Below are 12,683 nucleotides of genomic sequence, written 5' to 3'. Positions count from 1 at the left end.
TCCCGTGGTAAAATTTAAATTTAATTTCGCATATGAATTTAGAAAACTCAGAGGTAGGTACTATCAGCCAAATATGTTGTCTACCACCCTAAAGTTTGCATGTCATAAAACAATAATGCCAATAGACGTGTCTGTCAACTTGAAAGTTCGAATTTAGCGACATATTCATTTGATAGGAACTTGTTTAAAAATAGACCACTTGGTTGGCTGACCGTACAAGCCCGGGCTTGAACCCACGCTCCTATGCTTGAGCGACCGACCGACCATAGATCAAACCATTGGGCCATTGCTCACAAGCAAGAGCTCCACGGTGAAGGAAAATATAGTGAGGAAACCTCCACAAATCTGCGAAGCAATACAATTTTGTGTGTGAAGTTTTCAATCCGCACTGGGCCCGCGTGGGAGCTACAGCCCAAGCCATCATTCTAAGGTCTGTGCCTAACAGTGGGACATATATAGGCTGAGATGATGATGATGATGATTGCTTTGTCATCAGATACCGCCTCCTCTGTGCCCACAAGGAGTTGGACCGTGGAGACATCAAGGGCACTTGCAGACGAATTCTGGAGAAGCACCTCAAAGATCCGGATAAATATCAGTTCGGTGCCACCAAGATATTCTTCCGCGCAGGACAGGTAAATCCTACTAACATGCTCGGGGTCGGTTGAAGGGAGCCGAGGGTTTTATCCGCCCGGTCGAGTCTAATAGAGCCAACAATTTTCGCTCTTTTAGGGGCTGTCTCATCAGACATTAATTAGTGTTAACTGGCGGTTAGGTGTGATGCCGTCTCTATTTGTTTTGTTCGAATAGACGGAGACGGCATCACATTTAATCGTCGGTTAACGCTAATCAATGGATGGTGAAACAGCCCCTAAAGCACTTGTCCCACCGCCGACGATGAGCGAGAAGCGAGTAGAGCGAGTAACTAGAAACGAGTGGGCGAGCAGCGAGAAGCGAGTGTAGTTTTGTCGCTCCACTCGACTCGCTCGTGCGGTGCGGCCGCCAAGCTGACATCGCTGAGCGAGTATTTATAGCTCAGCGAGTTTTATAGCTCTTGTCGCTGCGACAAAAGATGTAAGAGCGAGTTCTCGCCGACAGTGTGAACAGCCAGCGATCAACTATTAATATATGCGTCTTTTTTACTCACTCAGGATCTTATATCTTTTGTTCGTTTCTTGAGCGAGAAAATAGTCGATAGCCAATCGTTTCCTCGCTGGCGGTAAGACAACTGCCTTAGACTCCCAGTGCCGGCTAAGCACCAGCAGATGTTCCTGCACTCCGACTTCTGGCCGGAGGGCGTAGTCTTCTGTCGCTTTAGTGAAGCAAGGATAAAAATCCCTAAATAACTTTTTTTTGTTTTTAATGTATTTTTTGTGTTTTTTATTGTAAGTATAATTTGTATTTTACAGCGCATTGGTTTTACTGTAATGCTGTAATTTTTATTGGCAAATAAATAAAATAAATAATAAATATACATGTAGATATAACGTTTTAAAATGTTGTGATTTTCACTCATAGTCAAAATATCACAAACGGGATTATCACGCTAAAACACACGAGTAATATTTACCTCGACGTTTCGACCATATTAGTGGCTGTGGTCACAAGTAGAAGTATGAGGTGTCAAGCCTAGTAGCGCGAGTCCTTCGTACTACCCACAAATTACCAAGCGCGGGTAGTTCGCGGGTAGATGTGATCAAGCATCTACCCGCGAACTACCCGCGCTTGGTAATTTTTATTTGTCACCCTATCACACCGACACACAACACTAACAACGTCCGATCGTCGCTAAACATCTGGAATAACACATTCGAAAGGCTAATTGATCTAAGCGACATTTTTGCGCAAAATTTGAAACGTATTTAGCTCAAACGACAGAGGAAAATTTACAGATTCCGACTATTGATATACCTCAATTTCTAAAAAAAATGACGCTTAGATGAATTAGCCTTTCAACCGTCGATACGCTATTCTATATCTGTAGTTCGGTAATCGCGCGCTGTTTCCTCGGGAACTGCATTTTTCCGGGATAAAAAATGGCCTATGTCACTCTCTGGCCCATAAACTATCCCTATGCCAAAAATTAAGGGGATTACAAACTCGGGTCATTCATAGACTCATTAGTAATCCCCTTCTTACGCCCTTTAATGCACCATGTACTGTTTCTTCATTGCCTTCACGAATAAAGCTTATCTTTGTTTCTTGCCTGCTTTCTTTCCTATTCCGTGACCCCCTTCCTTCACTTTTCTAACACGATATCCTCCCCAGGTGGCGTATCTAGAAAAGCTCCGTGCGGACATTCAGCGTCTCTACTGCGTGCGCGTCCAAAGCTGCGTGCGGCGGTTTGTGGCGCGCCGCAAGTATCTACGGCGCATGCGGCTGCTGCGAGGGTTACAGGCGCACTGCCGCGGATACCTGGCCAGACGGTACGCTGACACACCGGCGAGATACATCAGCATCGTCGTCTTCATCATCACCACCACCACCATTATCATCATTATCGTCATCATCTTCATTATCATCACCACCACAACTACCACAGTTGTCACCATCATCATCATATCGTCATCATCACCCTCATTATCATCATCCCGACCTATACAAAGTGTTACAAAAGCAGTCTAGCGTCTCATGCGACAAGTATCTACTGGTATCGGCTGTTGTGAGGGCCACCACCACCACCATCACCTTTATCATCGTCATTACCATCATCATTATCATCATCATCAACAACATCATCATCATATCATCATCATCATCGTCGTTGTCGTCATCGTCATCATCATCATCGTCGTCGTCTTCGTCGTCATCATCACCATCATGCATATATACCTATGGTATAACTACACCAATAAAATTCATTATCATCTTCAGTGTCGTCATTGTCGATCATCATCATTATTATCATACCGCGAATGAAAAGGCTTGCATCTACCGTGAACCCGCGTTAACCAGGTCATCCGCCCATCTTGTTGGAGGACATCCTACGCGGCTGTTGCCGATTCGAGAAGTAATAATAAAAAAGACGTATAATCAATTAACTACAGACAATTCCTTTGCGCACTCGCGACCTTATAATAGCTATTACTTCTACCACAAATGTGTGTTCATGCAGTTCCTCCACCTCCATAAGAACACACACAAATCTTACAAACTTAGCTATCACCACAAAACACTGCGCGTTTCGAACTCAATTAGAGTTTTGCATCCTCAGAGCAATACACCCGTTCACCGTACTACCAGATGTGCCATAATCATCGCAAAAACATCTTTATTTATCTTTATTTTTATATCTTTAACAGCAAAGCGCAGGAAGTCCGTCGCTTACGCGCCGCCATCAAAATACAACGCAACGTGCGAGGTTGGCTCGCGCGCCTCAAGTACCAGAGACTGCGGAGACTCGCGATAGGGCTCCAGGCTCGCGCCAGGGGCTACCTCGCGAGGCAGCTGTACCGCGACCGACGGAGGGTCAAAGCTGTAAGACCATTGTTGAATTATTACAAATATTCCTTTCAAACTTATATATATTGTATATCTTAGCAAAAGCTAACCAAAATGAAAAACATATCAGATTCTACGTAAAAATACCAGATTTGTAATAAAAAAAACATGCATCAATGTTATGATTTAAATTCGAGTTTTGTTCCGCGTACAGTCGGAGTAAAAAAAGGTTTGTCACCCTAAGATCTATTTTCCTTTGCTCATTATGAGCGCTAATCTGCTTTACCGATTGAGTAGGACATACTGCGTCAACCTGTCAACCTGCTAAACATAAGGTGACCATAGCAACCCTACCACTACACCTTGGCACTGACAAACACTGACAATTAAATAGAACATTACTTGATTTAAACTTTTACGAAGTTGTTCATTAAAAAGGTTTTGTATTTTTGAACATGAAACTACCGTGAGACTCACTCATATTAAATATAATGACCCGGATAACTCACGTCTCAAATCGAGTTTAGCTCGACATGTTTCGGGCTGTGGCGCGTGTGGGGTGCGCGTGTTGCAGCAGCCGCTGAGTCGAGTTGCTCCGAAGACGAAGGGCTACGGATTAGCCCGAAACATGTCGAGCTAAACTCGATTTGAGACGTGAGTTATCCGGGTCATTATATTTAATATGAGGTTTTGTATTGATATGAAACTAGATATATGTTAGAGGTGTATACTGTTTTGACCCTTGTTATCATGTCAAGTAAGTATAATTTGATATGCACTTGTCTACTTAGTACTTTGGTTTTAAAACGTACTAAGAGTCTATGACTTTATTTATTTATTTACTAGCTTTTGCCCGCGACTTCGTCCGCGTGGAATAGTAACTTTGGAAAGTATTTAATTTATTTAGGGTACCTATTCTGCCAATAATAGCACATAGAAACTTCTACGGTTTACTGAAAATAACCTATTTTAATACATTGCTTTATATCTAAACTATTTTTTTTTGTTCTTCCATTCTTTAGTAAAACATAAGTATTCTTCCCTGCCAACACAAAAGGACTAATTCTTCATAGTGAGCTCTTGACATCTTACGTCCTTTATTGTAAGTTAGGAGGGTAGGATTATAATTAAGACGGCATTCTTACTAAGCATTGCTACACATATTTCCGATAAATATAGGTACTTTTAGTAAATTTGTTTGGAATTCCTTACGAACTTTCATCCCCATATTTTCAAGTAGGTAGGTATGAAAAATGTCGAAATTTGAAAAGAGCCGGAACATATGTTTCTTAGGATGACTTTGCTGTCCGTCCGTCCGTCTGTCTGTCAAGACCCTTTATCCCGTAAACGTGCGGAGTATTTATCGAGTTGAAATTAAAACCCTAAACTCAAAAAAAGTTATAGGGTACTTCTGGCTATCCTAGAAACTTGAAATTTTGTATAAAGGAAACTCTTATAGCAAATTTTATTCCCTTTATAGCAAAATAAGTAAGAAAAATCTGAAAATCATAATTTTTCATGTCTGACTGTCTATGTTAATAAGCCATGTAAAATGACCCCACATTGCGTACATTTTGCTTATTAGCCTGGCTCTGCTAACACTTGATATTCATAAATACCTATGCACGGAACCCTTGATGCGCGAGTTCGAGTCGATTTTAACCGGTTTTTTTTGTTCTTATCGAATACCTCAACAAAGATTCATCGATTTATCTGTGATAATGACGACGTTCCATATAATTTTTTATCCTATTTCATCCCCTCGCAGGTAAAATTTTCAAAAACCCTTGAACAAATATCTATTTATTTTTCAAAGTGCCCAAATGCCAAGTTTCATAAAGAACAATCGATTATCTTCTACAATGTCGACCTTCATATAAACTTTCACCCCCTATTTCAACCCCATACAGGAAGAATTTAAAAAAATGCGCGAAAATATATCTATTTATCTCTTATCACGTGCCCAAACGCCAAGTTTCATAAAGAACCATCGATTTATCTTCGAAAATGACGATCTTACATATATAAACTTTCATCCCCTATTTCACCCCCAAACAGAAAGAAATTTTAAAAACGCTCGAACAATTATTTATCTCTTATCACGTGCCCAAATACCAAGTTTCATAAAGAAACATCGATTTATCTTCGATAATGACGACCTTCCATATGAGCTTTCATCCCCTATTTCATCCCCTCACAGGTCGAATTTTCAAAAAAGCTAAAACACATACCGACTTATTTCTTATTAAGTGCCTAAATGCCAAGTTTCATGGTTTTATTTCCGACAGCGACGAACTTCTACCATATAAACTTTCACCCCCTATTTTAACCCCTTAAAGCCTTTTTTTCGCGATAAAAGATAGCTTATGTTCTTTCCCACGGTCTATTCTATCTCTGTACCAAATTTCATCCAAATCGGTTCAGCGGTTTTTGCGTGAAAGCGTAACAGACAGACAGACAGACAGACAGACAGACAGACAGACAGACAGACAGAGTTGCTTTCGCATTTATAATATTAGTATGGATAGTATGGATTAAGTGCCTAAATGCCAAGTTTCATGGTTTTATTTCCGACAGCGACGAACTTCCACCATATAAACTTTCACCCCCTATTTCAACCCCTTAAAACCTCCTTTTCGCGATAAAAGATAGCCTATGTTCTTTCCCATGGTCTATTCTATCTCTGTACCAAATTTCATCCAAATCGGTTCAGCGGTTTTTGCGTGAAAGCGTAACAGACAGACAGACAGACAGACAGAGTTACTTTCGCATTTATAATATTAGTATGGATTATTTATTGATATACCAACAGTGTTTACACAGGAAATACTTTGTAAAGGAATCAATTTAATTACTGACGAAGGTTTTCCTACCCATCACCCCCTTGCCCCCTGCTCCCTTAAGGATTGGATTTTCGAAAAATCTGTGCTCTCGGTCCAAATTTATATTGTTGTATTGTATTTTATAATACAAATGTTTCACCATTGTGTTAACGAGTTAATTGGTGTTTTAGGCGATGGTCATACAGCGTTATGCGCGCGGGTATCTCGCAAGGAAACGCGTCAAGAAGATGCGACGACAGCTGGTTATTGCTCAAGCTGCTGTAAGTATTTTTTAACCGATTTAAAAGCAAGAAGATTCAGCATTAACCCGTTGGACGCCCCGCGCCACAGCGCTAACTAAATAGATTTGCTGGTTTTTAGGGTTCCGTACCCAAAGGGTGACAACGGGACCCTATTACTGGTACTCCGCTGTCTGTCTGTCCGTCCGCGGCTTTTTCTAACAGGTTTAATTTTGCACAAGTATCGCCTTGTGCAAATTTGTGTCCATGCATATTCCCTTTTCTTCAAACTAAAATATTTATTTAATTTTTATTCCAATGACATAAAATTGTAATTGTAATTAGAATTTAATTAAAAAATAATAACTTAATTTAGATGTAGTGAATATGGGTTACCAAAATGACCTGAAATCAATGATTTTAATTTAACATAGTAAAAGAAAGCGCGCTAGGAGAGGTGACCTTGTCCACGCGTACGCACAAGGTCGCCTTAATGCTAATCTTGTGTGCAGATCCGCCGCTTCCTCGCCCGCCGCCAATACAAGCGCTTGCGCATAGAAGCGCGCAGCCTGGACCACGTTAAGACCCTGAACAAGGGTCTGGAGAACAAGATAATAAGCCTGCAGCAGCGGTTGGGAGAGTCCCAACAGAAGGCCAGGGCCATGGAGCCGCTGGTACAGCAGTGCGTTGAACTCAAGTAAGTAATAACCAGAGCCGCATTGCCTAACGTTTCTGACGCTCGCAATCGCAATCGAATGACAGACAGACAGTCGATTTAGATAGTTTAAAAAAATGACCCCAAAAATGACAGTTTCGTTACGTTTTTTTCATACACTCAGTATGGGCGTAACAAAACTGACTCGTACAATTTTTTATGAAAAATGGGGATATTTTTTTAAAATATCGGAAAATTGAAAAGAAAGAAAGGGACATCTGTACACGAAAACGCCCATTTTGAAGCCATAAGTATTTGAAATACTAACTACAAAATACCTCGGCGTCAGGTATTTGAAATTCGAATTACAAATTACATTTTATTTAAGCAAGTAATTGTAATACAAATACCAAATACGTATTTGTATTACAATTACATATTTTAATTACAAGTATTTCAAAGTGCGGGTAGTTCGTGATACGAGTGCCGGTACTATTAGTGATCAAGTGCGGGTAGTTCGAAGGACTCGCGCTGCTAGGCAGACTTGACATCCCACAGTTCAGTCTACTCGTGACCACGGCCACTGTAATGTTGCCAAAACGTCGAGGTAAATATTTCTCGTGTGTGTTAGCGTGAAGTCCTGTGCGTGGTATTTTGACTTCATAGTCACTCATGTGAAAATCACGAAAGTTTAAGATATTTTAGGGCTCGGAATTTTGCGTGCGACTATTGACAGGTTGTAGGGAGAGAGCATCGATTTTTATCGATGTTATCGACAAATTGATATTTTTTTTAAATTAAATAAAACCTCAAACTTTACGATGATACTAGTACGTACTTTTTTCAGCGGTCAATGATGAAAAAAGTTCAAAATATTGGAAAGTTTAATCCGTTCAAATTGCTTTATTGGAATCACTATAATTACGAATACCTACCTTTATATTTTATTACTTGAGAAAAGATCCCTCTGAGACTACTTAACGTTAGGTAGCTTGTTTGCCTACCCTTTGATAAAATAAAAGAGAAAATATTATTTTGTATTCCTTCAGTTCTTACCATAGCCAATATAAAGTATTTTATAATAATAATATTCCAAGCAAAAATATATTTACAATTATATATTAAAGTTACAACATAAATAAAAAAAAACTATCGATTTGTCGATAACATCGATAAAAAGCGGTGCTCTCTCCCTACAATCTGTCAATAGCCGCACGCAAAATTCCGGGCCCTAGATATTATAGTATTTCAAATACTGCCCAACCCTGAATACAAGTAAATTAATAAGCGTTCCTATTGGTTCATGAAGAACACATTTCTCGCACATCTCTGGTGGGGATGCAGCCTAATCGTGTCTATTTTTTCCAGGGCAAAACTTGACCTCCTTCGTCTAGTAGAAATCGAAGCGAAGACTCTCAAAGTGTCCATCGGAGACAAGGATAGCATCATATCTGCGCTGCAGGCTGAGCTGGAGAGCGAGCGGGACAGCAACAAGCAGCTGATAGAAGAGAAGAAGGAGATAGAGAAGAAGTATATAATAGAGAGGGAGGCGTGGGAGGGCGAGAGCGAGAAGTTACAAAATGAATTGAAGAGTTGTAAGGAGCAGTATGATTTGACTATTGAAGGTAAGATTTTGAACATGAAACTAACGTTGGACTCACTCATATTTGAAATAAATCCGGATAACTCAGAGGGGCTACTAAACTCGAAAATCGAAGTTCGTATCGCACCGTCCCTTTCACTCGCGTATTAAATGACATAAGCGTCAGCGGGACGGCAACATCCGTAGTTCGAGTTTTGCACTTTGTAGTATAGGGCCAGGTCTTGGATCGAGTTTAGCTCGACATGTTTCGGGCTAATTCGTAGCCCTTCTTGGAGCAAAGTAAGATTTTTTAAAATGTATTTATAGGGTTTGGCACCTCAAAAGTCATGGTAGCTAAAATATGATGATATTCAAAACATAGCTTTTGCTTCTTTTTAAAACCCGTAAAATAATTCGGACTCTAGGTTCATAATTCATTATTCTTAATAGGTAAATAAAATGTGTGTACTGCCGTTTCGGCAAAATATTTTTCGCCAAATTTTACTTCCCAAAAAACTTATCGCAGTAAAAAAAAATTTACTAACTGTAAAATTGCGACAATTTGTTTTAGCAAATGATTTTTGCCAAATGATAATTTGAGTAAAATATTTTGGCATGTGATACTTTGGGGAACGTTTTTTGCCCATACATTAGTAATCCATTATTGAGATATTGAACTATGAAATGATAATGTCAGGGTTTTAACCCGACTTCCTGAAGGAGGGTTATGTTTTGCGAGCACATGTATGTATGTGGGTATGTATGTCCATTTATTTGGTCCTCGCTGCAGCCTAAACGCTGAACGGATTTTAACGTATAAGGTATTATGGGATTCGTTATAACTGTCGGAGTGATATAGGGTATATAATGTTTCAATATAGCGTCTGCGAAAACAAATATGGCGAAGGAATAAATAAAAATTGTATTGTAACAATATGGGTATGGATATCAAATGAAAACCCTCGGGAGTCCTCTAGTACTTTATAAAGAACAAATTAACACAAATAATAACGGCCGAATGTGCTTTATGAAGCACAAATTGTTCATTTTATAAAGAATTTTAAGAATCCCAGCTACGTCCCACTGCCGGGCACAGGCCTCCTCATAATTAGAGGGCTGGGGCCATAGTTCCCACGCGGGCCCAGTGCGGATTGGGAACTTCACACGCACCATTGAATTGCTTCGCAGGTTGTGCAGGTTTCCTCACGATGCACACGAATTTCGAAAAACTCAGAGGTGCGAGCCGGGGGTTTGAACCAACGACCCTCTGCTTGAGAGGCGATAGGTCTAACCACTAGGCCACCACGGCTTATGGCATAATAATTTTAATAATGTTGAAATAATATCCAAAATAACAAAGTACTACATCTGTTAAAAAAGTTAGGGCTCAGGCAGAAGAACATAAAAATGTAGTTCCTATTTTAACACTTAAAAAAAACTAATTTGCTGTTAATACAATGTTTTAAATGTGTATTTAATAAATATACATGATTTATGTCCCATCATCCATACACCATACATAGCGAGACTCTGATTCACCGAGAACTGATTCTACATAATCGTTAGCTAAAGGATTATTTTATTACAGATATGATAACTTTGCGATAGTGTCGATTACACGAATGGATTGTTCGTACCCATGTTAATTTATAAAAAAAAAGAGTTTTGAAAGAGAGAGAAAAACATTATTCAATAGATCTGTATCTAGTTGTTGGATTTATTGTTGAGAATGAAACGGGAAGAATGGAAATATAAATTAATAATAATTAAAATATTTTAATGTTAATGGCATTGTTATATTACAAATTTGGCACAGTAAATATCATGCGATGATTTCGACATTGGCGAGATGCACGATTATTATATTTTAAAGTGTAATAAATTCGCATTCTCCATTATTGCACAAAAAGTTCACAGACGCGTGTCTCAAGCGGATGGCACTCTTGCTCGCACTGATCCCAACCGGTCCGAGATATCGTGTCCGTGAGCAGTGTCTATGTGTGCGTTGCTCGAGCGCACTTTGTATGTAGATTGATTTCTGAACATGTCTGTTTTGTGGTCCAAGCTATGACGTGCGTTGAGTAGGCTGCACTGGTGCTGCTGTCGCGCAAACTACCGACTGCTTACCCTAGAATCGACCCAATGCACGCAAATGTACCCACGCCCTCTCATTCTAAGAGGAGGCCTGTGTTCCGGTGACCTGAGTGCAGTGGGACGTTACAGGCTGAGATGATGATGATGATGAAGAAATATTATATCTTACTTAATATTATAAACGTTGTTTAATGTTATAAAAGTTGTTTTCGAGGGTCATTACGAATCGTCTCGAGCGAAGATTTGATGATTTCCAGCCTCCCGAACAAGCTGGATTCCGTAAAGGCTTTAGCACCATAGACCACATTCACACGCTCCGCCAGATTATACAGAAGACCGAGGAGTATAATCGGCCACTATGTTTAGCATTTGTGGACTATGAAAAAGCCTTCGATTCAATCGAGACCTGGGCTGTACTGCAGTCCCTTCAGCGATGCCATATTGACTATAGATACATCGAGGTGTTAAAGAGTTTGTACAGCAGCGCCACTATGTCGATCCGGTTGCAGGACGAGAGTACACAACCAATCCAACTGCAGCGAGGTGTGAGACAGGGAGACGTTATTTCTCCGAAACTGTTCACAAATGCGTTGGAGGACGTTTTCAAGCTCTTGGACTGGAACAGGTTCGGCATCAATATCAACGGCGAGTACATCACCCATCTTCGTTTTGCCGATGATATAGTCATAATGGCGGAGTCGCTGGAGGGGCTCAATACTATGCTCAGTGACCTCAGTATCGTCTCCCAACAGGTGGGTCTTAAGATGAACATGGACAAGACTAAAATCATGTCAAATGTCCATGTCACACCCGTGCCGGTTATCGTTGGGAACGATGTACTCGAAGTTGTTGACCACTATGTTTACCTGGGACAAGTTGTCCAGTTGGGTAGGTCCAACTTCAACAAAGAGGTCGCCCGAAGAATCCAACTCGGATGGGCAGCGTTCGGGAAACTTCGTGATGTCTTCTCGTCCAATATTCCGCAGTGCCTGAAGACTAGAGTCTTCGACCAGTGTGTGTTGCCAGTGATGACTTATGGCGCTGAGACGTGGTCCTTAACTGTTGGCCTCTTAGAGAGGCTCAAAGTCACGCAACGAGCTATGGAGAGAGCTATGCTTGGAGTTTCTTTGCGCGATAGAATCCGGAATACGGAAATTCGTCGAAGAACTAAAGTCACTGACATAGCTGGAAAAATATGCAAATTGAAGTGGCAATGGGCAGGCCACATCGCTCGAAGAACAGATAACCATTGGGGGAGAAAAGTCCTCGAGTGGCGACCACGAACCGGAAGACGAAGCGTTGGCAGGCCTCCCACCAGGTGGACTGACGACATCGTGAGAGTAGCGGGAAACCGGTGGATGCAAGTGGCAAGTTGTCGTTCATTGTGGCGTTCTAAGGGGGAGGCCTTTGTCCAGCAGTGGACGTCTTCGGGCTGATGATGATGATGATGAATATTATAAACGCGAAAGTTTGTATGGATAGATGTTTGGATGTTTTGTTACTCTTTCACGCAGAAACTTCGCAAGAAATTTGGCATACAGGTAATATATACCTTGGATTAACATATAGGATAAAAATATCCCGAAATAATGTAGGGTTCCTGTGGGATTACCAATTCTGTGCGAGCGAAGCCGCGGACAAAAGCTAACAGAATAAGTTTTGATTTTTGATCAAACAGCAGGGAATGCAGGCTGAATTGATTGATTATTTACCACTTTCTCTATCTATGCATTATGAAAAAAACGTCATTTATTAGTTATCTATAATTAAAGATATCGCTTGATAACAGATAACACTGTATATGTTTAGTTTCGACTATGCCGTCCAGTTTGTGGGCATAACCTTATTTT

The 12,683-nt window shown here is 40.5% G+C and overlaps 1 protein-coding gene across 1 annotated transcript in view; it reads left to right on the top strand.

Annotated features, from left to right (window-relative positions):
• didum (dilute class unconventional myosin) overlaps positions 1 to 12,683 on the top strand; it is a 66,140-nt gene that overhangs the window by 26,029 nt on the left and 27,428 nt on the right. Inside the window, exons 17-22 of the mRNA XM_074108508.1 lie at positions 497 to 635; positions 2,269 to 2,426; positions 3,303 to 3,477; positions 6,455 to 6,544; positions 7,015 to 7,199; positions 8,526 to 8,782. Coding sequence (XP_073964609.1) covers positions 497 to 635; positions 2,269 to 2,426; positions 3,303 to 3,477; positions 6,455 to 6,544; positions 7,015 to 7,199; positions 8,526 to 8,782 — 1,004 coding nt within the window. The remainder of the gene's footprint in view (positions 1 to 496; positions 636 to 2,268; positions 2,427 to 3,302; positions 3,478 to 6,454; positions 6,545 to 7,014; positions 7,200 to 8,525; positions 8,783 to 12,683) is intronic.

This window comes from Choristoneura fumiferana, chromosome 27, assembly GCF_025370935.1.
Source record: "Choristoneura fumiferana chromosome 27, NRCan_CFum_1, whole genome shotgun sequence".
Classification (NCBI taxonomy): Eukaryota; Metazoa; Arthropoda; class Insecta; order Lepidoptera; family Tortricidae; genus Choristoneura; species Choristoneura fumiferana.
The sequence above is the reverse complement of the archived record's forward strand: the minus strand, read 5'-3'. Positions and strand labels throughout refer to the sequence as shown.